Source organism: Antedon bifida, chromosome 10 (assembly GCF_963402885.1).
Source record: "Antedon bifida chromosome 10, ecAntBifi1.1, whole genome shotgun sequence".
In the NCBI taxonomy this organism is placed as follows: domain Eukaryota; kingdom Metazoa; phylum Echinodermata; class Crinoidea; order Comatulida; family Antedonidae; genus Antedon; species Antedon bifida.
Window position 1 is genome coordinate 3,362,762 of NC_136235.1, and position 25,687 is coordinate 3,388,448.

At 33.8% G+C, this 25,687-nt stretch overlaps 1 protein-coding gene across 1 annotated transcript; it reads left to right on the forward strand.

The window, feature by feature from the left end:
- On the forward strand, window positions 1-24,718 carry LOC144854067 (uncharacterized). The gene is made up of 3 exons (XM_078711949.1): window positions 1-575; window positions 1,034-1,686; window positions 21,662-24,718. The coding sequence occupies exons 2-3, from the start codon at window positions 1,129-1,131 to the stop codon at window positions 23,897-23,899; spliced, it is 2,796 nt and encodes a 931-aa protein (XP_078568075.1). The 5' UTR covers window positions 1-575; window positions 1,034-1,128; the 3' UTR covers window positions 23,900-24,718.
- Window positions 24,719-25,687: the final 969 nt, after the last annotated feature.

A 25,687-nucleotide genomic window follows, 5' to 3' on the forward strand; every position in this document is an offset into this window, starting at 1 on the left:
CAGTCGTATCAGTGGTTATGGAGAGAAACCGACGACTGCTAATGTGAAATGGCTATTAAACGTGAATTCGTTTAGAAGGAAAGAAGAGTACATTTCAGCGGTGAATATTATCACCACTACACAGGAAAGCCATTATCTATATATCACCTGCAAATACCAGTATTCTTATTCACATCTGAAGAAAAATGCGTTAGTTGTGTGTGCGAATTGAATTGTTTTCGTGTCTACTGCTACAGTTTATACTTATGATAAAAATGGGAACAACTTTGCAGCGTGTATCGATTGGTAATGATATTTACATTTCTGATTCGTACTGTCCATCCGAACACTGGTCTATATGAATTGTTTATATACAACCTTGTTTTAATAGTCTGATTACTAAAGTATACGGCCGCGGGTGATGCATGTTTCACCCGAATATATTTTGTACACGTTGATGTTCGATTCTTATTATTTTTATACCTACATTTGCTGATCACTCGCTCTCTGACTCTGGCATCATCAGGTATCAACGTATTATGTGGATATTGTTTAACCCTCAAGATTTTTACTAAATTTTCTTAAACACATTTCAGGTGAGATATATAATGCAATTATTTCATAATAATTTGCTTGGTTGCATACATGATTGCATTAGCATATTAACTGTGTTGATGCAGAATAACTGTTAATATTACCATGCATAGTCATTATGGCTGTTAGTACAATAAGATGATTATAAATTAATAGCCATATGATACGATAGTGCTGTGATATATTTGCAATATGCAAAGCAAAAGGTATTACAGTGCGGTTATATATTATTTTCTGAAGTATATAATTGAGCGTAAATAAAATGAAATAACAAAAGATGTACGTTCATGAAAGTATCTTCAAGAAACTGTAACCATGTTCCAACAAGTGATGGTATTCAATTATTGTATACATTCACATACTATAAAAGATAGGAATAGGAACTAATAAACAAACAATTATTGGAATTGTAATTGTAATGTTGTTACACTAAATCTTGTACTTTCTTTCTACATTTCAGTTAAATTTCTTTGCTGATAGGTGTTGTCTTTGCACATTGGTGTGTTGATAAGTGCATGTAACTACAGTGTGACTACCAGTAACCACATCTTCACTATGCATCAGGGGGAGGCACATTCCTCTCACTGCCATCTTAACACGGCCAGTGGAACTATTGTTCAACAACGGACTCGTGCAAAACGTGTGATAATAAATGTCGGTGGGGTGAAACATGAGGTGTTGTGGCATACGCTTCGACGTCTGCCGCGATCACGGCTAGGCCGGCTTAAAGAATGCGGAAACCATGAAACTATAATGGCCTTATGCGACGATTATATACTGTCGTCAAACGAATACTATTTCGATCGTCATCCGATAACATTTAGTGCTATTATTAATTTCTATCGTACCGGAAAACTGCATATGATAGAGGATATTTGCCCGATTTCTTTTGGTGATGACTTGGAATATTGGGGTATAGATGAGTTGTACTTAGAAGACTGTTGTCAACACAAGTATTTTCAAAAGAAAGAACAGATATTGAATGAAAGAAAGAGGATGAATGATAGTTTAATGGAGAGAAATCGTGACAACTTCGGTACTGGATGTTTTGCCAAAAAGAGGAGAAGAATTTGGGACCTAATGGAGAAACCGAATTCGTCATCGTATGCCAGAGTAAGTATTGTACACACTTTGTATGATTTATAAAAATGTAACATCTGTTATGACTGTGAAAACATATGTAAAAATGTTCGTTGATATTTATCCTTTCAGTTTTGTAATCGGTAATATATTAATTGATTCAAGAATAATCATAACAAATCAAATATTTAGCATAAAATTGATTATTCTTGTGATACACTCACAAACAATGGTCAAGTTATACACATTCATCAAGTACAGTGGTTTTCGTTCTTAATCGTTGAGTTATAATCCAATGTCATGCCACAGCAACATATATGAAAAGAAATTATTAGTTATTTATTATAATATTAATGAAATCACTTGCCTTGGATATAATACCGAAGCTTACATAAGTCATGACTAATAATAATTAATGAACTAACTAGTGTTGCATTATATAAGTCAGAATAAATGATAATGTGTTTGTTTATCTATTCCTTCGAACTCCATAATGCAACATTGTTATTATCGTCGTCGTCATCTTGGTGAGTCATCAACATCATCATCTTTTCGTCGACGTTGTCATCGTCACCTTTGTTACTAATTTAGTAATCGCCTAATTCGACTCTTTGTCTTCACTGCCGTTTTATTATCAACTCTTATTACTATCACGGCCATATTGGCATCGTCATTGTCCTCTATTTTGTATTTTCACTAGTTTTTATCTCAACTAAACCATGTCTCCCTATTATAATTACTGTACCTATAGACGTATAGGTCCATGTACCTCTGCTCCATTTATTAGAAAAAAAATGTTTTCCGTTATTTTAAAATCAAACCACTTCTTACTATATTTAACCAATCCCAGATACCTGTGATATAAAGTCAAAAATAGTGTTGATGACGTAGTGTATAGCATGTATTTTTAATTAATTCATTACTTTCAAAGCACGTTTACCTGATTGGAACACCAACTTGACTTTATTACATACCATTAATAATTAGCTTTTATCATCAATCAATATTATAGACAAGATAGATATTCAGATAACACATTCAATTGGGCCTAATTTAATCAAGTCAGTACAAGATGACATATTTTAATTATAACTCTTGTTATGTGATTTTAAGTGGTTGTAAACATCGTTGTTCGATTTAATTGAACGTGAGGGACTTACATGAGTTCAAATGTATAAAACATGAATAAAGACGGGAGATAGAGATAATACCGGTAAACATTTGAGATATACTATACACGAGGAATTAAGCAGATTATAAACAAGAAACGTGGATTGTGTTTTTGACAGTTGAATTGTAACTTTTGTAGATTTTTTTTTTTTAATATGAAAAGAATAGTATAAGTGTCGCCGATTTAGCCTAGATTATCAATCTTTACGATGTTAAATCCCTTTTTAAAAATGTATGGCAAGCCAGAGTCCGTCCATCAAGCAACCATCATTTTTTTACAGCAGTTAAACATCTACGAATTTCTTTTCCTTTTTTATGTATTTGACGTTTCTTTGGCTTATTTTGGCTTTTATGTTTTACGATATACAATCTCTGATCAGAGTTTATGATTTCTATTGTAGAGGAGACGTCCAGAAGTATTGTAGTCTAATTGAAAGATTTTACCATTAATGGTTTTAATTGTTTTTAAGTATTATTATTTAAACAGTAAATATGTGTAAACTGCAATTTCCTTCCTTCGGCTCCCATGTAGGCTTTCGCTTGTCAGTGGTGCTAGCTTCTTTGTCCACCTTTTGTCTATCCAACATCTCTCCGCTGTTTCTCTGTAAATATGAAATATGTTAATGTTGCTATCAAAAACGATATCAAGGTATCAATGTCGGGCATGTATTCATTAATTATAGAACTTGTGTTATTAGGTTCACGTGTGTCTTGGAAACTCGTATTTTACTCGCGGCACGCTATGAAAAAGAATCTTCATAAATTGCCGATTTATCAATCGTGTTAAGAAATAAATCAAATTTCCACATACAACATCTTCACCTTTCCAGAAGAAATGTTTGCTTCTTGATTATTTATGGGGAACATTTAGTTCGATCGTTAACAATTCTTAGTTTGAATTATTTAAAGCACATTGATATAGGTATGATATCATCATACCTTTACTATTCATATGCTTACAAGTTAATTTGAACGGATTACAGCAATTAGAGGACATTATTGATTATTCGATATTTAAACGTCTGTTTCTTTGATTCGTTTTTAGCTTAAAACATGCACGTTTTAATAGTAAAATCAATTGAGTATAGATTAATGATATAAAGGGTATAACCTAACTAAAAATTAGCCCATCAACCAACATTTTCAGAGATGACACTCCTTAATGTACAGATGTACAGGCTCATCAGTCCTTTATTTTTGGTTAGGTTATACGGAGATCTGCTTATTTGTTTACAAAATAAAAAATGTTTCACTTTATTTAGAGTTACGGAGAAAAAAAATCAAAACTCCCGCTGTAAAAGAACAACTAGAAACTTGCCCTTCTATTTCACAACTAACAAAGCAAACGCTAGCACATATTGGTTAAATGTCACCAATTTTAGTCGCGTGGACGCGACTCAATAGTTCACTATGTCGGTCGGTCGGTCTGTCGGTCTGTCTGTCGGTCCGGTATCACTATGCGTTTTATCGCTCTTCTGTACTTTTTGAACTGTTTTGATGTACAGACAAGTTTTAAAGTATATTACTTTTTGAAAGTTCATTTTTTATGGCTGTTGGCCTTGTTAAACCCTACCGATCCCTCCCACACTATTTCTCCCTGAATCCGCCACGGGAGAGGGTATACCATTTGAGGCCAATTGGCTATCAAAGTTACGGTAGTGCCTTTTTTGGTTATTACAAATGTTTCTCACAACGTATAAACTAGCAATCTTGTTATACAAGCTTAACGAGTAGAAATTAACAAATGTACACTGTGTGTATGATTACAATGTACACGCTACGTTTACCTGTTCAGTTCAGTTATTAGAAATCCTGATATTAAAATTTCCTTTCACCCAAGTATACTGTGGGTCTAATTGCATTAGACGATTTATGTTTGCTGTGCAATTATCGAATATTTATCTAAAGACTACGGCACTCGTAATAAAGTGAGCTATCAAATGAGATTGAACCGCCATAAATATTGACACTACATGAGTTCTGTTCCATAATGCATATAAAATGCATATTTATATAGAAAACGTACACCTAAACCGTTGGAAATCGAACTTGGAATGTCGTAGTACTTATTAGCCTATGTTATCATGAAGTATACGATCTCTCTGAATAGAATATGAATAAAAAACTCCATAGTATCTACTTATCGATGCGTGACGATTTTAAAATTTGTAATATAATATGCATAAGTAAACAACTCAAAATTCATAATATTCAGGCTATAACGAGGGATAGTGTGTAATTAATGATGAGCAGTCCGCCTGATGAGTGTTAGTGTTACCATGTGGTCATCGAAGCGGATTGTGTCCGATTTTAAAAGCACTGCTTTTAGTCGAAACCTAATAAAGTAATTTATAAGACAAGATCAACAATATCAAATAGACAATAAATGAGAACATAGAAATTGGTCGGGGAAATCAGTGTATAATGTCATCTCTACTAAACCTAATAGTATTACTGGTTTAATGATTTCAATTTAACCATGTACTTATAAATTAATATATTAGAAAATGAACATACATGTTTCTTAGAAGATAGAAATAATGTTTATTTCAAAACGCTTCGCTGTTAAGGCTATAATACTTGGAATGATTCCGTATAAAGCTATAAAACGTTATGTAAAAAAAAATGATTATCCTATTACATGGACATGATGATGTCATATCACTACCATATTTAGGCATATCACTACCATATTTAGGCATATCACCACCGTATTTGGGCATATCACCATCATTTTGTTGGACACATCAAACTTTTTTGTCAAACTAGTTTGATAGTATAAAACGTGAGTCCCGTGTTCATTCTGAACGTAGGGGAATGAGCTGTTAGGAGCTCATTGTACTAAGCCTCGGCATTATGTGGTAGGGTGGCTTAATAAAATGTAGGTCTATCATCCAATGTACAGTGTATTGGATGAAAACATTATTTAGTTTTAAAAACGTCTATTTTTTAGAATAATCCACCTTTTTGACAACTCCATTGGTGTTTCTCATGTATTGTTTGCTCCTTTTAAAACAGAGAAATATGGCCAAAATTACCAAAATACAATTCAATTCTAGATATGCGTGTCGACTTGTGTTATCCCTGATGTCGGTTCTGTCCATTACTTGCTAATATTCGAGTTCATCTGCGTGGGTGTCAACTGATATTCAATGACTTTAAGAGTTAGCATTTCATTATGAATAATACACTTGATTTGAATTGATATTCTTCTTGTGGTGTATGTTGTCGGTTGTTTTACTCGCGGTTTTTCACAAATTGAAGGCATGTATGCTCGGTCATTTGCCTGATTAGACATCATCTTAGGCATGCAATTTATGACAGTAAAGTATATGTTTGCTTTAAGACTGTCATTTGTTTTCCGTGAAATATAATAAGTTACCGGCATACCTCGATGCACCATTTAGATGCATTTGAAAAGCCAGTCTTCTATTACCATTTTCTTATTTACGTATATGGCCTAAAGAAACAAATTATGTCAACGTTCAAAAATTGTCTGTTTTTATAATCAAACTGTTATACAGTTTTTGATGACAGCTTTACCTTACGCTGTCTGAAAGTAAGTGGGTTATTATCGATGTCATTCCAAACGTTTATAATGATGAACAGAAATGATAAACCCGAAGCTAACCTTTAATTATTATGTTAAATCAATATTATACGCATTAAGAAAAGCTTTAAAAGTACTGCTAACTGAAAGTATACGTACTCTGCAATGTACAGCCGATTATGGGTACTGTATCTATTTTCGAAATATCATAGGAATATTTGGTAATACCAGGGAGCAGTGAACTTCCCTTCCCACCTGGTAATACAACATCACAATTCACATCTATCTAGTGTAACCTAAAGGCCCATTTACACTAGGACGATAACGATCGACGATAAATATGTTATAGGCCTAAGCATGCATTTGTGTTTTACATAAAACAAAAAGAAATTAGAAAGATTTTCGTTCTAGAACTATAGAGTATAATCATTTATGCTGTCTTTGATTAAAATAAAATTATATTCCAATCAAATGACGTAATGATAAAAAAAACAATAAAATCGTTGTCTTGTCACGATATTATTGCTTTTACTAATCATGACGTAATTTGTTTGGACATGTAAAAATATCATTTTCATCAAAGGAAGCATAGATTTTTATTCTATAGTTCTAGAATGAAAAGTTTTTATATTTCTTTTGTTTTATGTATGAAAAATGCATTGTCTATTTATCATCGATCGTTATCGTCCTAGTGTAAATGGGCCTTAACCCTTAACCTATTACATGATACAGGCACCACATGTGACATAAATGAGATGCTGTATTATCAATTTCTTTGATACTTCGGAAATAGATAGTATGTGGAGATACAGTACTGGGAATCGGGTGCAATGTAGCTATAAAAATCATTATCTAAAGTATTATTCGTTTGTAAGTAAAGTATGTCGGTGTAGTCTACGGAGTGTCATTAGCGGCTCTTGTGTGCGGTCAAACGGTACATAATACTGACTTAATAATTATTAGTGATTCGTGATTAGTAATTTTCTAATAAATCCTGAATTGGAGATCTGCTTAAAATATCGATTATCATTCTACTGGGTTTTATACTAATTGTTGATAACCATTGATAGTTTTAATAGACAAGATGTTCAAATAATTTAATATAATGTATGCTTAGAGCTTCTGAAAGCCGTATTATTATATATTCACTTCTAACTAAAAATGTGCAAAATGGAGCAAATAGAAAAACATGGATAAATAAATTGATTACTTTTGTTAATTTAGTAGGCACATGGCGTACGTTAACGATAGAGACCTTTTAAATGAGCCGAAAATAGATCTATTTTTAGTTGGCAAAAACGTGAAATATTAATAATAAAGCATATTACTCGTAGACACAATAGCCACTGCAAACGATGTCGCATTACTTACTAAATGTTGAATAGAAATTTGGCGCTTGTTTCTAATAGTAACAATAAACATAAATTGTATATTTGACATTTTAATAGTCACGCATGCGCAGTATGGTATACAACCACATAACGTGTGTATTTTCGTGACAGTGGTACGTATATTTAGCGTGTCTTTGTTATGAATTAAAATACACGATATTAGCAAAATTAACCTTGCTTTGCAAACAATTGGACACTTTAAATCTATCCTTTTTATAGAATCAGCTGCAAGAATGACGTACGTCATATATTGTTGTTTTCATTTTACTTTCTAATGAAGATAAGAATTACTATATTAATCCATTTAACATTCGAAGATGTTCATGCTAATAACCACGTACCACTGAATTTAAGGTGATGTACAGAAAGAAAAACATAGAACGGATCATGCCCAGGGTCTGTGTCAACGTGATATATCTGTGTTTCCATATGACAACATTTGATCCTATGTCTGGCTGCGACAAATTCAAACAGTACTGTTAGATTGCCTTGCTTCAACCACGTAATTTATTTTCTTTATTATAATCGCGTACCTGTACAATTATTACATTTAGAATATAAATATCAAATTTCCTATTAATTTATATAGATTAGTGTTGTTGATTAAGTTTTCTAGATTTTAGTATTATTATTGGTACACACCGTAAATCTTCTGGATTTGCCTGTGTCACGTCTTTACCTACCTACAACTATGTACCTTGTGATTGTGTAGTTTTATGAGTGTAATAAAGGAGAGATAATGGTATTTAAGTGGTGGTGGTCACTTATTTACTATACTTTCGTTCTTATTAATGTGTTATCAGAACACATGGCTCAGGCCTACTACTACGGTATCTGTATTTACTTAACATTCACAGTTAGCATTACTTGGATTATGCATTTTTGTTCTTTTTAAATATGAGGCGAAATCAGACATAAGTCGGAATTTTTCCAAATTGAGATTTTACCAAACTGAACCTACATAATCCAAGATTTAAAATGCTGAAAAAATATCTTGATACAATGTTTACTTCCAGAGATATCACAGACAGTTTGACAATTATTAGGCATATTATTATACTAAATGTGTTTTCTGGAGTATCCAAACAAACTCCATATTACAATACACACGTACAAAACATTGTAAAACCGTATGCATGTTTCTCAATTGAATGTTTATATTTATGAGTTAATTGAAGTTTCTTAGACTTATCTATGCTATTTTAGCGCTTGCTAAAGACTAGAAATTGTGAATCTAATTATCACTCGTAAAAATTGCTCTCTTTGAACAAGATGCTTCATTTACGTTTCAAAGTGTATCACGCATGCGCAAACATACTTCATCTGCCAACCTCGATAATGTTTTCAAAATTAACAATACGGATTATTAGGTTGGCTGTGTTACTATAGTAACTCTATAGCAATGTTTAATAGTATTACTCAACATTTTTTATCATCGAAATGGGTATTAGTTAATGAACTCACTCTTTCAAATTAACATTAATCGGTCAAAAAGCAGCCTTGTTAAAGGTGCTGTATACACGGTACATTATTTAAAAATGTTAGCTCTCCAAACACGTAATTTTTATTTTTATTAAACTCCGCGAGATAGGCAAGTGATCTTGAGATCATTTATTTATTATTTTAGTTTAAAGTGGATTACGGTATCTTTAATGTCATCTGCACATCAGGTCATGACAAAAATGCGCCAAGCATTTACAACATTGTTATGCTATATCTCATAATACACCACACAAGCAACGTGTTTTTCTTGATCATTGCTTTTTATATTATATTAAGTACAACGCGGTAAATCACGCAGCTAGCTATTGAGTCCAACCAACCAACATATTGCGCATATCCACAATTTGTGTGCGCCCGCAGCCGTTAAGCTGCTATAGTCAGGTTATGTAAATGTTGTACTTCTGAGCATGCGCAGAATGCCGTTTAGTTTAGAGATGCTGCTTAGTCTATTACCTCGTCATGAAAATATCTTATACAAGAAGGTTGTTACAACTTAATCCATGACAAATCACAAATATCAGAGTTTTGTAAAATTAATGTTTAATGACAACTCAGAAGCTTGGCTTTCATTGCATTGTTTTGGAATCTTGATTATTCATAATGGTTTCAAATAATAACGTCTCTATTCATAAAGAGAATATAAGATACACGTGCATGTAATAAACATTTTTTGAACAAAATAGATTCCTAATAGTATTTGGCTTGTTACTTTGAAGTAAATTTCTTTTCATGATAGGCAAATCTCAACATATTGCCTATTAGATTTAACTTCTGGCTCTATTTAAGAATGATGTATCAACATGTATATAATTTAATCTAAGTTGAATTCTAGAGGATAAACTTATTCTTGGAGTTAATTACTTTAATGAACATCTCCTATTACTAGTAGGTTATACTTATTGTGATGGTAATTATCATTTCATCATCATCATCATCATCATTATTATTATTATTTAGTATCCTCCTCATCATTATGTCCTACCGCCATATATTAATACCATTCCAATTGTTAAAGATGTATTGTCCCCCTGAAAAAATAATTAAGTTAAAATAAGTCTTTTTATAGGTGAAAACATTATTTTTTTTGCATTTTTTTTTCTACGAAAGTGATTAACTTTATTAAAGCTGCAAAATGGACTATTCAACGATTTTATTAATCTTCATTTTTCATGATTTTGGGGAACAATACATCTTTAAGTTAATGTAAAAACTTATACATATACAACTCAGCAAATTATTATCTATAACGTGTCGATTTATGAAGTAAATGATTTATTTCATGCTTTTACATTTTCTGATCATAAATTCTTCATTAAAATTGCAGACATGAATCACGTAAGTTAAATGAATACATTGATTCACATTATTATAACTTGTCGTATGTTTGTTACATTGTTTTCGGTCACTCGAATGATGTTTATAGTACTAACATTCCATTCTAGACAAATTGTCTACACATAGTTAATTGTTTAGCTTTAAAAGAATGTAATATCCAAGAATTCAATTTATTTGTAAGCCTATGTTGGCGTAGATTCTTCAATCTATTTTAACGTATTCTTTTTATTAATTTTCAACTTGTTTAAGTTTTATTGATGTTTGTTATCCAGCATGTAGTAATATACTTTACCATTTTTAATTCAAACTTTCATAGGTCTACATGCATTCTTTATTTAATTAGTGGTGCCATTTCTAAGCCGTTAGTATAATCTGGAATAGTCTTGAAAACAATTGAATTTCAATGTCTGATTTTTCTGTTTAATATGTTAGTATACTTTGAATGTATTAGTAGTGTTGTTTAGAAGTCGGTTATAACTTTAAAAGGTTTTCCTTATCATTGTCCAACACTATTTATGTAATACCGTAGTATACCATGTTATTTATTGTATGTTTCTTTGTTTGTGTTCTTTAATTATTCACTTAAAAACAGACAGGAAAGAATGACGTTAGACTTTCTACCTCAAATAAATATGGACGCATACATTATGTATGCATTCCAACTTTTATTGGTCCGGACGAAAAACAATTGCATTCATTTTTGTTTCGAATTTAATCTCTTTTTTCAATTTGTATATTTTAGAGATCCAGCCACTGTTACCTTACATTATGTTTTCCACCAATTTTTGTATAATCGATTATAATAATTTAACTTTAAATGTTTTAAGTATCACACTGTTTAATAGGCCTCCATTTTGCTTCCTGTCTATCAAGTAAATTTCCACACATAATTATCATACAGGTGTACTCATCTGAATTCCTGTTCATTTCAATATCAGACACAGCGTGTCACATGTGTTCTTCCCTGACGATTACACATCACATATTTGTCTTGTCAGCAAGTTTGTTCGCTTTGACAAGATTGTCCGATTTTAATTAAGTCTATCCGTTCCACTACAAGCGAAGATGATCACGTCTGGTGAACCCAATTACTTTTTCAATATACGGTTATACAACAAATGTCCCATCATTAGATTATTTACAATTATAAAAATAGCCAATAAACTTCTTTTTTAACATGTTCCATCTTGTGACATTACACTTTTTTACACCTCTTTTTGTTTACCAGTTTGTTCTGTTTTGACCACTGCGGGATATAGGTGATGTTTTTGTTTTGTTCTTTATTTTATTGTTCCAATTGTATTCTATTTCGGTCTTTCAATTATTATTGTTGTAGAAATACATTTTGCCAAATCTATGGTATTTCATTAAACCTGTACTGTCAAAATGGCTAAGGTGGTTCGGTCGGAAATTAAGACATTATAGTTGTACCTATCATTTATTTATAATTATCTATTATAGTAGTAACAGTAATGATAGATCACTCTGAACAATATTGCTGGTAGAGTCGTGCTTGAATTCCAGTTCTTCTTTTCTTTTTCTTAAATAGTAGGCCCTCAATATAGGTTTATGATCACCCCAATGTGTTTTTTGAACCAACATCAAATGGCTCATTGTACTTCTTCTGATAAAATAACGACTAATCTTCTGTAACAGACTTATTGACATGACCTAGTAGTAGTACCAAAAACATCATTTATAAATATTGACAAAAATATCCATCAGATAGATTGTAATTACCATTAGCCTTTCATCTTTCCCCAAAGCCTAATATCAATGTTATTATTGTCTTTAAATATTATCGACCAATTACGTCATTCGCTATATAAATACCAAAAATGATATTACCTAGATTACTTACTAAAAATAGTCATTTAAAAAAAACAGGAAAATATAGGTCACACTTGTTTATATTATTTCAATGAACATAAAAAAAAATTCTAGCAGTTGTTTTGCATGCATGTTTCCTATAGACCGCATTGGAATCTTATGCGATAAAGTTGTCACAGTATAAAGGCCTATCCAATGAATATGGTGAATGCTTTCACAGCCAGCAAGCATATTTAATACTCTCAACGCACTTAATAGAGACGTGCAGGGCATACAGTAAGAAACAACATATCGCCAGTTACATGTTTTCACTTGATTTCACTTTCTAAGTTTATCATGAGATTACTTTCTTCACGTATGTCAATCATAGATGACTGAGCGATAACATGACAAAAAAAAGTAAAGATATAAGTACAGTTACTTAAAATCATAGAGATATCACTATAATATATCTTTGTTATAATAAAACAAAAATAGTCAGACCGTGGTTCTTGTACGCCGCAAACTGAGAGAAGCGTTTCTTTTAAAAAATAATATAGACCTAATCCTTAGAAAAATGTGTAGACAACCACAATAAAAAGAAGAACATTATTTTGAAAATGTTATCTTCTTAATATTTCTCAGAGATGGGTATTTATTTATTAAGGCTACGTATTACAGAAAGGTCTAGCTTTTGGGAGGCTACTATTGTAGTAGAACTTTTATTACAGTAAGCATAGCTTTTATTACATTAGGCCTAGCTTTTAAAAGAAATTAATTTGTTATAGGTTTTATGAGGCTAATTTTATTAGACTGTGTATCTTTGTAAAAGCTGCTTTTATTACATTAGGCCTAAAGTTTCTAGAAGACTATCACTATAGGTAGCTTTTAGTAGGCTATTTTTTTAATTATTAATTAATTAATTAATATTTATAGTAAGCCTGTAATTATAGCTTTTGCAAGAATACCTTTTTTATATAGTAGGTATAGCCTTTATCAACCCTCATTGCAGTAGGTCTATTAAATTTGCTGATGCATTTTAACGCATGCGCATACATACAATACCATAATTGTACATGTAGAAAAAAAATCATCGTTATAGGCCTACCATGTACAAATATAGTAGAATATTAATTAGTGCGATAAGTCACGTTCCTTGCTTGATTAGCTGCGCGAGCCTATTCTAATTGATACCTTCAACGATCACGCATATTGCGCCTAGGGAAATTAATGACCATAATAAATTAGTATCGTCTGTCACATCACCTTCACCTCAGTGAAAGCTAGGGCAAATTGGACCACTGGACAGCAACACTTGTTTATACTTGTTTATAGTAACTCCCATTAGAAATCCCATTAGAGCTATTATAAATTCCACAATATACCAACTCAGTGAACAGTTAATAGATTATCATATTCTCTCCAGTCTTCGGACAACCAACATTAAGTTCAATCCAATAAAGCTTATATATATTCAACAGTATAAGTGTATTACTTGTTTTAATGTAAAACAACCGTCAACGTATATCAGAAGATATTACATGGTGGCAGCGGTGGGATATAATAAAAAAACCTTTGTGCTAGTACAGTTTAAAGGAATTTTTGTATCAAAAACCAACGCATCATGGCGGATAAACAACCACATATGGATTGGAACTCTGCAAACATAGGCGATTCGTTTCGGATGTTTAAACGACGAACTGAATTGTATTTTACAGTAAAGAATATTTCACAGGAGGACCGCATCAACCATCTATTATTAATGGTAGGTGAAGAGGGACTTAAAAGATTTGATTCGTGGGGACTAACCGAAGAAGATAAGGAGAATATCAATACTATTTGGGAGAAATTTGAGGAGCAAATAGAGCCACAATCGAATTTCCGTGTCTCAAGAATGTATCTTCAGAAACTAAAACAACAACCGGGTGAGTCGATTGATGACTACATTACTAAACTTAAATTCCATGCAGAAAAATGCGCATTTACAGCCGCAGAAAAAGAAACGAGAATCATAGAACAAATGACCATAGGAACCATATTTAAAGATCTCCAAAAAGAACTTCTCACAAAAAACCAAGAATACAGACTTGAGGAGGCCATAACGCTAGCTAGGGGACACGAGGCATCCCTCATGCACCACAAGCAATTAGATGAATTTGATACACAACATGCAAAAATAAGCTACGTGTCACGTGCCAAAAACAAATGTAAAGCGTGTGGACAAATGCATCGCCCTCGAGAATGTCCAGCATATGGCTCAACTTGCCACAACTGTGGTAAATTAAACCATTGGGCCAAAACGTGTAGATCGTCGAAACAAAATGTGCATCCTCGTAATGATCAAAGTACCGACCGTCATCAACAAAAACGACAAAAACCAAAAAGCCATGGAAAAGGCAAGCTAAAATCTAGAAGTGGAATACACTCAATGAATCAATATGAGTCTGATTCGGATGATGACCTACTTGAACAGCATATGGAAAAATTGACATTTGGTTCAGTGCGCATGAGCAGCATCAATGCTAGTGAAAAATTCACTAAACTTGACATAAAGTTACCACTTATGGAAAACCAAATAGCTGAACTGAACATCAAAGTTGATACTGGAGCTGAGGGTAATACTCTTCCATTGCGAATATTTGGAAATATGTACCCAAATCATATAAACGCACAAGGATATCCCAAAAGCGGAATCCTAAAAGAATCAAACACTAAACTTACCGCATACAATGATGCACATATTCCTTGTTATGGAATATTACCGATAAAATGCAAGCATCCAACCAATTGTATTTATACAGAGGAAACATTTTACATTGTGGATTGCAAAGGCCCAGCGATTTTGGGATTACCGACGATACAGAAACTAGAATTAATAAAATTCAATTGCAGTATCACAACAAAGGAAAACAAATCAAGTCCGATAATAGACACTGCAGACCTAAAAAACAGGTATCCTGACAGATTTGACGGTATGGGAGATTTTGCGAAACCGTACCACATAGTAACGGACAAAAACGTCACACCCATTGTGCACGCTTGCAGGAAAACACCGATTAAACTTGCAGGACAGATCAACGCCGCACTTGATGATATGGAAGCAAAAGGTGTAATAAAGAAAATTGATGAACCAACAGATTGGGTAAGTTCAATAACGTACCCAATCAAACCAGACGGGTCAGTGCGAATCTGTCTTGACCCTAAAGACCTCAATGAGGCGATAAAGAGAAGCCATCATAAGACTCCGACCTTAGAGGAACTCACTCACAAACTAAATGGAGCAAAATACTTCTCTAAACTTGATGCCAAGAATGGCTACTGGTCGATACACCTTGACAATGCTTCTCAAAAACTAACAACATTTAATTCTCCGAAAGGCCGATACTGTTTTAAACGCCTTCCTTTTGGTTTAAACGTATCACAAGATGTTTTCCAACAGAGAATGGATATGATATTAGAAAAATGTCCAGGAACAATTGGGATAGCTGATGACGTAGCAATATTCGGCAAAACTGAAGCCGAGCATGACGCCAACCTCCACAACCTGATGGAAATTGCGAGAGAGTCAGGATTAATGTTCAACTCTAAAAAATGTAAAATTAAGCAACGAGAAATAACATTTTTTGGTATTGTCTACAGCAGCGAAGGGGCACGACCAGACCCAAAGAAAATATGTGTCATTCAACAACTAAAAGTACCCGAAAACAAACAAGAGCTCCAAGAATTTCTTGGCATCGCCAACTACATGGGTCCCTTTATTCCCCATCTCGCTGATTTGACAGAACCCCTACGTCGATTGCTAAAAAAGGATACGCAATACAGTTGGACACCTGCACATACAAATGCCTACCAACAGACAAAACAGGCAATCTGCAGTGAAATCCGACTTTCATACTTCGACCCGAAAAAACCTGTAATATTACAGGTGGACGCAAGTAAAGTTGGACTCGGAGCAGTGTTGCTCCAGCCAAATGACAAAAACGAAGAAATGCCAGTAGCGTTTGCCAGCAAAGCACTTACAGACACTGAGAAACGATACGCAAACATCGAACGCGAACTACTGGCAGCAGTTTTTGCGTGTGAAAAATTTCACACTTACGTTTATGGAGGAAAATTCATAATATACACAGACCATAAGCCGCTTGAGATGATCGCCCTCAAAAACTTGAATGCAGCTCCACCACGATTACAAAGGATGCTACTAAGACTGCAAGGATACAACTGCCAGATCATATACAAACCAGGTAAAGAAATGACACTGGCAGATTCACTCTCCCGAATTGGAAGCTCAAAGGAAAATGAGCAAGTGGACCAACGTTATACGGAACTTGATATAAGAGTGTGTCCAGTACAGTTTAGCGAAAACCGGTTAACTGAACTTAAGCACCACACCAAGTGTGACAAAACACTTTGCGAACTCGGCAAAATAATATTTGAAGGTTGGCCAGAAAAACAAATTAAGCTCTCCAAAGGCGTTAAAGAATATTGGTCAATGCGCGATGAGCTAACCGTAGAAGACGGCATAATTTTAAAAGGGCAGCAAACTGTTATACCAAATGAAATGAGAACATACATATTGGATCAACTACATGCCGGCCACCAAGGCATAACAAAAACACGACTAAGAGCAAGAACCGCCGTATATTGGCCGGGCATAAACAACGACATAAAAACAATGTGCGAGAGATGCACAGTTTGTGAACAATTTCAAAACACTCAACCTAAAGAACCACTAATTCCTATGAAAATACCAGAACGCCCATGGCATACTCTCGGAACTGACCTTTTTCATTTTAATTCAGAAGACTATCTAATCATAGCAGACTATTACAGCAAAATGTTCTTCATACGGAAGATGCCCACAAATGTGACGAGCAGTGCTGTAATTCAAGCAACGAAACAAATTTTCGCAGAACAAGGGTCACCACACACTATCATCTCCGACAATGGCCCACAATTTGCTTCGGAACAATACAAACTATTCTGCAAAGATTGGAAAATAATTCATACCACCAGCTCACCTCACTACCCCAGATCAAACGGTTTTATTGAACGCATGATACAGACAGTAAAATCAACACTTAGAAAATGCAAAATTTCTGGCACCGACCCAGACTTAGCATTTCTGTGCTTACGTGCAACTCCAATAAACTCACATCTACCAAGTCCAGCAGAAATATTATACAGACGACGCATACAAGCAAACCTACCAGAAGTGATAAAATCTAACGACCCTGAAAGCAAACAGATACAAAAACAATTAGTGCAGCGCCAGACAGATCAAAAGTTTCATCACGATAAAAACAAAACAAAATTTCTTCCAACGCTTTCGAAAGGCCAAAACATCACAATCCAGCATCCACATAAAAAAACATGGACGCCTGGTATCGTAACTAATCAACTACCTCAGCCAAGATCGTACATCGTAGAAACTACAAATGGAACATATCGACGAAATCGAAATCAAATACGGAATAGACAAACGCATTCATCTGGACCGGATACGTACGATTTGACCATTGATAAACAACCACCATTTATACCACCCTACACTCCACCACTAACAAGAAGTAAAACTCGAAAGACGAGGAAGGATGATAGAAAATAAAATAAATTGAACTATAGAATAATAATAATAATTAATAAAAACAAATATGAACTCTAATACTTATTATTGTAACTTTGTCGAATGAACTAAATGAAAACAACTGCTCGCAGCTCTATATGGACAGCTGAATTTTGTACAATCGAAACTACTATATATAACTTTTTATAATCTCAAATGTAATTGCTAATATAGGACAGAAAGCTGTATATAACTAATGCTTCAAATAGCCCGAATAACTAACTAAAATTAGCGTATTCCCAAGGCACCATGTAAATTAATGAACAATTACACCTTGTACTAAAAAGGAGGGATGTCACATCACCTTCACCTCAGTGAAAGCTAGGGCAAATTGGACCACTGGACAGCAACACTTGTTTATACTTGTTTATAGTAACTCCCATTAGAAATCCCATTAGAGCTATTATAAATTCCACAATATACCAACTCAGTGAACAGTTAATAGATTATCATATTCTCTCCAGTCTTCGGACAACCAACATTAAGTTCAATCCAATAAAGCTTATATATATTCAACAGTATAAGTGTATTACTTGTTTTAATGTAAAACAACCGTCAACGTATATCAGAAGATATTACATCGTCTGTATCGATAGTTCAATCAAGCTCTTGTCAGATATTATATACTTTAATATCACAAATAAATACGTTTTAATAAATCGATTATGCTTTTAAATGAATCCAAACATTAGTATATTTTCTAGAAATAACGTCTTTTCTATGTAAATATTGTTAGTTTGTTGAAAGTTTACATGCTCAAATACTATGCCTAAAGCTCTGTCTACACTATCACTAGTTTGACACAAAAAAAGGGTGATGTGCCCAAATTTGGTAGTGATATGCCCAAATATGGTAGTGATATGACATCATCATGTTCATATATATGAGCACATCACATTTTGTTGTCACATAGAGTTTGATAGTGTTGCCAGAGCTTAAGGCTTTGATATGAATCTACTACCTAGAACTACAAACCGTATTTAAAATTGACCTTGATTTAGTTTCTTGTTCTCAGGCTTTATGACGTAGGGTATACTTTGTTAACGAATACTCAATCTAATAGGCCTTCTATACCCAACTCACTTTTCCGCCCTGGTTCAATAAACAGTGGTTTACTTCATATATGTATATAGAAATATATTGAGAATCGACGTTAATATCTGCATCATACAATTCACGTAGAACCATAAAGTCTGTGTTGAAATCACTTACATTTTAACATGAAGTGTCTTCAAATTGTATTTTTTTAATTTCCAGTGTATATAACCTGGAATAAACCGAAGGAAAAATACTAACTATTCAGAATTCGACATCGAGTCTACAAATCCCACAAGAAACTAAATCATAATAATTTAAATTTACAAAGAGTATAGTTGACATTTCGCCGCTCGTGTTAGCCATGGCAATGACGTAATACCTGTCGCTCGTAGTCAATTTAACATTGAATATTTTAAATTAATTGTCGGTACCTTCCTTGGAAATAGCATCATTTATCATATCGTCTATCAAATAGAATACAGTACTTTTTAATGGTTTCCTTACTATACTTCAATTTGTTTTGTATTTTTAATTTTCAAAATCCACAATCCACACACTGGTAATTAGAGAAGAATAGTACCGTGTACGACCATTACGAATTCTCTGACGTCACGATAAATGTTGAAATTTTATATTGAAAATTAAACACGTACGCATACAGTAACTATTGATGCAAAGGTATATCGGTTTATTTTGTATGTTATTGGTTACAGACTGACTGTTTTATTTTTCTGAACAACATGATATCGGTAAATGTTGTTTTATGTTGACGTCATCGGTCACATTGATTCATTTTGGCAATGTTTTTGTATTAACACTGAACTTGTACTGTATTGTTCCTTCAACGCATTATCAATAATTATCTCCGGCCAGAAACCGCGTTTTTGCAGTTTTAATAATTTTCTTTTACAATTTCAAATGCACAATATTCTCTTACATATCAGTTTCTCCCAAGAAAAAAACAAGAATGATTAGCATTTAGTTTAATGGACTTTACTATTAAAATCCCATTTATGATTGCTTATACAAATTCAAATTCTGTGATAAATCGGTGATTACACATTTCTGTAATGTGTAATTATCATAATAATAATATTATATATATATTATAGTAATCTTACCATGCAGGTTCCTTTTTCATTTTTAATTATATATATATATCAAAATAAACTGTGAGAATATACGTTATAGATTTTTATAAATAGAAAATATATAAACAATCTCTCAAATTGTGTAGCAAACATTTTGTAATATTGTCATCTTAATACTGGCAGGAAAAAAATCTTCTTGATTTTAGAGTTATAAAGGATAAGTAGTTTTAGACGAGACATGAATATTCTAGAGACGTTTAAGAATGTTAGATTTGGTTTAACTAGTATTAAGTACTGCCATTAATGATGTCACAGTTAACATAGATCAATTGACTTGACGAAATAGTTTTCTTTTTGTCGTTTCTTGATAACAAAATACATGAATGTAAGAAGAAGTGGATACAACGTTCATAGCCATTATTATTTTCGGTATTTCACTCAATATAAAGTTTTGAAAACTCAACCTATGACGTTGTAGACAGTATGTAAGATTTTCTTAAATAGGTGATTTGGCCAATCAAAAGCGATTGATTATTAGAATTGTCGTTTGTCATTGGTCAACTCGCTTGCGTTGCGTCTACGTTCGTACATTGCGTTCTAGTGCTTAAATAATTCGCAGTTAAACACGTACTACAGAACCAGGTTTAAATTATTTCTTGGTTGAGCCTAAAACCCTTAAATCTTTTCCTTAATTTCTTCTCTTTATTATTTACTCTATATGGACTAATAACATTGATGCAAAGAATGTCAATATGATAGTCCACATCTCAAAATTCCTTTATCACTGATAACTTTCTAATTATCCAAAGTTTGTTTTAGTTTTACACAAGCCAGAAGGAGATACTTGATCGGGCAGATGTTTTTCAAATTATAATTGCCTGCCTGAGTATGTCTCAATAAATTTACATACAATATACATACTATGCAAAGTTAATTTAACTCAACTAGCTTCGCTATAGGCCTACAATCTTTGCTCAGACTGTTTTCCCCGAATCTATTCACACAAATCTAACATTCTTACTTAGGTGCGCATTTTGATTAGGCCTGTGCTTAAACAAGCGTTTTAGTTTCACACGCTAAAGCTAGTTTCTCAACGCAAGAACGTAAGTCCGCCATTTGACCAATCACGGCGCAATGGGTCATCTGAACTACTACTTGTGATTGGTCAACTCACTTGCGTTGTGCCTACGTTGTTGCTTTGCGTCCAAATGAGAACCAAGCTTAACTTGTAGACAAGATGCTTTACTTTAATAATTATTTATTTATTTCGGTATAAAAAAACATATAACAGAAAGCAGCAGAAGCTGAAAGTATTGCATTTACACAAAAACATCAAAACATTAACATTGAAAAATATCAATACATTAAGTAATAACAATTTATACAAAAAACATTAAAACGCAAAATAGTCATACAAAAACAAAGGGAAAATCAACCACAGCAAAAAAGTGATTAAAATTCAAATAATAAATAACTCATAATTTGTATCTTTCAGGTCGTGGCTGTAATATCAATATTGTTTATTGTGTTATCGACCATCGCACTATCCTTAAACACAATAGACAATTTTACAGTAGTTGATGAAGATGGACATGAACATGAGAATGAACATCTAATTATGATAGAGAAAGTGTGTATAGCCTGGTTCACACTAGAATACGTGTTAAGACTGGTATCAGCACCGGATAAATGGAAGTTCTTTAAAGGTGCGCTAAACATGATCGATTTAATGGCAATCTTGCCGTTCTATATTACCCTCTTTGTATCCAACGAACAGGTTCTGAAATTCCAGAATGTACGGCGGATTATCCAGATCTTCCGAATCATGAGAATTCTTCGAATCCTGAAGTTAGCCAGACACTCAACCGGGCTACAATCATTGGGATTCACTTTGAAGAGGAGTTACAAGGAACTTGGCTTGCTCATTTTGTTCTTAGCACTCGGAATAATGTTGTTTTCCAGTTTAGAATATTTTGCAGAAAAAGATGAAGAAAATACAGGTTTCAAGAGCATACCGGCGGCCTTTTGGTGGGCAGCTATCACAATGACCACGGTCGGTTATGGAGATATTTATCCAAAGACGGAACTTGGAAAGCTTATCGGCGCAGTGTGCTGTGTCTCTGGTGTACTGTTCATTGCGCTTCCCATTCCAATTATCGTCAATAATTTTTCTGAATTCTACAAAGAACAAAGTAAGCAAGAGAAGGCATTGAAGCGACGCGATGCTTATGATAAAGCTAAGAAAAACGGCAGCTTACTCAGTTTAGTTAGCAATGATAACGATGTTGACTTTGCTACTATTGATGTTGTCATTGAAGCTGAGCGAAACAAAGCCGAAAACAGTGCATGCGAAAATAGAATGCCTCCACAGGGTTGTAACAGTAAACTCGATAGCGCACAAAGCTGCTGTCAAACTGCTGGTCTTGAATTTCAAATGGTACCAGTTGTTCCAGAAGTAAAGTTGTGTCATTCTGCTGATCGACTACCACCACCCAGATATCCAAGAAATCGAAGTCTTAGTTCTACTACTTACACGGATCACGCAAACCGTCAGAGCTCAAGTAGTTTGGCTTCTGATCCGTATACATCTGTTGACTATCCTGACATCCAAATGTCTCCACATCGACATAACACAATATGTGGCGTGCATGACGATTACGATACAAATGATTTACATGCATTTATTGATCGACAACGTATACCAAGTTTAGGACAACTGAATCGACAAAGAGGAATGGACATGATCTCGTCAGAAGTTGTCTCTGATTGTAGTGAAAAACTAATTCCAAAAAGTGAACGTTACTTAACAACTCAAAATCAATACGACGTCACTCCTACCACGGATGACGCGAGGGAAACCGATGAAACGGAACCACTACTTCGCAAACACTCGCCTATGAAACATGGCAGCAGCACCGTCGAAAATGAAGGCGCAGATGAAGGAATTGTTGTAGTACAGAAGTTGGACAATGGATATACTACAACGTGGATCAAAGCTGATCAAGAAGGGAATGGACACGTTTGCTCTCCTAAGTCTCTCAAACCAGCCTTAAGAACAGCCATCAGTTCTGGGGACGATAGACCGAAATCCCCAGCAAGTCCTGATATCCAAAGCCTGAAAGGACCTAAACCTAAGCGTGTAACCATTGATGACGACAAGGAAAATGCTTCGTCAACGGATTCAGGAGGTAGCCTAACAAACAGTCCTCAACCAAGACTTGCTAAAAAGTCAATAGGGAAGGGCAAGTCACGAAAAAATAAAATTAGACCTGGTTTGCTTAGTGGAATTACGACCGGGTTGAGATTGTGTAATCACAAACCATTACAAAGAGAGCCATCGTCTCCCGAACCAAAGCCAACGAGTGACAGCTGTCCTTCTGATGGTCAGATTACAACCCCTCCGTCCGAACGATCCACCAAAGTAGAAGTGAACAGGACAGTGTCAGATCCATGTACTGATGATGTAGCTAAAATAGCTGAAAATGGTCAAGGAACCAGTGTTGGTATCAGGTTAGGAATGTCACCTGATCTGTCGATGCATCGGTATCGTGGAATGAGCAAAATTATCAACGGTGCTTGTTCGCAGATGAAGTCTAGATCTCTAGATGAATCCACTTTACATGGCCAAGAAAACAATGAGAGTAAGAACGCAATTTGGTTTCACTGCGCATCGGAGGATTGGGACATGCCCACCTCCAGAAATACACAGCAGCCTGTTGAAAACAGCAATTAGTGTCAGCTTATTAGTGATCGAGCGCGGCGGCCCACTGACTTTATTTAGGCCAAATAAACTGCTTCCGTTCAGGCTGATTGAAGCTACAAATACCAAAAGGATCGCATTGTAAATAGAATATTTAAACATATAATATAAAAATGATATGAACTATAAATAATATAATAAATTATATATAAAAGCTATATAAAAATATTAAGTGTATGCGGATGAGGACACTTAAAGATATAATGATGAAGGCTGTACACTTTAAAACATTACACACTGCAGCATTTAGAATAATGTAGTTTATACCTAATGACAAAATATCTCCATTATTATAGCAAATTTGCCTTTATACCTATTTATATATAATTACAAAGGGCGTATGGTAAGTAGTTGCCATAAAGCTTTCATTTTCTTTAATTATGCGTCACGTTTCGATACTTCTGTTGATATAGGCATTATGCTAAATCGTGTGTGACACGTATATAAAACGTGTATGTACATTATTGTATATTACATAAATAAATGCGTCATTATTGTAAATACAAATATAGGATTATAGAAACATAGATAAAGTATACAAAGATATTAACGTTTATATATAGTACCTTGTTAATTAGATACTGAGAACGCATCATGTATGTTACTCGTGCACAACCGGTAGAAGCGGTTGACATTTAAGCTGCGCATGCGTTTACACATTACGCAAACACTTGCTTGAAAGAATACATCAATTTTAACCGCATCGCATACACAACGCATATTGATGAAGCGCACTCAAATATTGTCTTTAGTTGCGATATGTATCTATATAGTTAGGTATTACAAAAACTCCTAATATATATATAATTTATTAGGAAATGACACCTTTGCATCGGTGGCACACACAGAAGTGGTGCATCCAAATTAACATAATACATCAAAACAATACATAATATTTTATTAAGTCTGTAGATAACGCTTTCATTTAATTTCACCTTCGTCTAAGATATATTCTTGTGTTTTATTTCGCTTCAATCGCTTTTATTTATCCCAGAGTAAACTATATATACAATCCAGTGCCTGATAGTATGCGATATTATGTGCTAAATAAGCGTGTGTATTTATCTGTATGACGTCTTCTTGCTTGTCTATTGCTATATGTTTGAGACATGCGCACAACAAAACTCTGTACATTTGCTTCACAGCTTCGATTGCAATGTAAAGTATAATATGATGATATTTATAGTAACTATATATACAAGACCACTATAATGTATTGCTAGCGTTGTTTTAATTCCAATGTTTTTTTATGTTTTTTACTCATTTTAATGTTTGCTGTTTTTATTTTCACCCAAATAAAAATAAACTAATACATATATAGGTTGTTTTTATAAGTTGTAATATGACGTAAAAGAAGAAGAGATTGAGGAAGAAATGGTGGGATGAACAACAGATGAAACTTACATGTTTCCAATGTGACACTGCTGAAGGAAGTAGGCATAATAAGTGGTGATAGGCCTAGTAGATGCTGGTGTTTATGGTCTTGTTGACTGGCATGATAATATACTGATGATGGTAATGGTGACCCTATAATAATTCATATACATGTATACAATTTTAATCATGATGATATAAAGAGGTGAGCAACATTTGATGAAAGTTTTTGATGATGTCAATACTGAGGATAATATGGTAACGAATACAATAAACCAACGCTCAGAAAAAGAGGGCGTGTTATTGAATATTTCGGCTGATATTGAACATTATATCGACATTTTTATTAGCTTTTGTGACGTCATCGATTTTGGCTGAAACGAATAG

Excerpts from the sequence above, each read along its gene's own strand:
- LOC144854067 (XM_078711949.1), top strand. The coding sequence starts at position 1,129 with ATGCATCAGGGGGAGGCACATTCCTCTCACTGCCATCTTAACACGGCC. Across the intron at positions 1,687-21,661 it reads ATTCGTCATCGTATGCCAGA|GTCGTGGCTGTAATATCAAT; the intron begins GTAAGTATTGTA and ends TGTATCTTTCAG.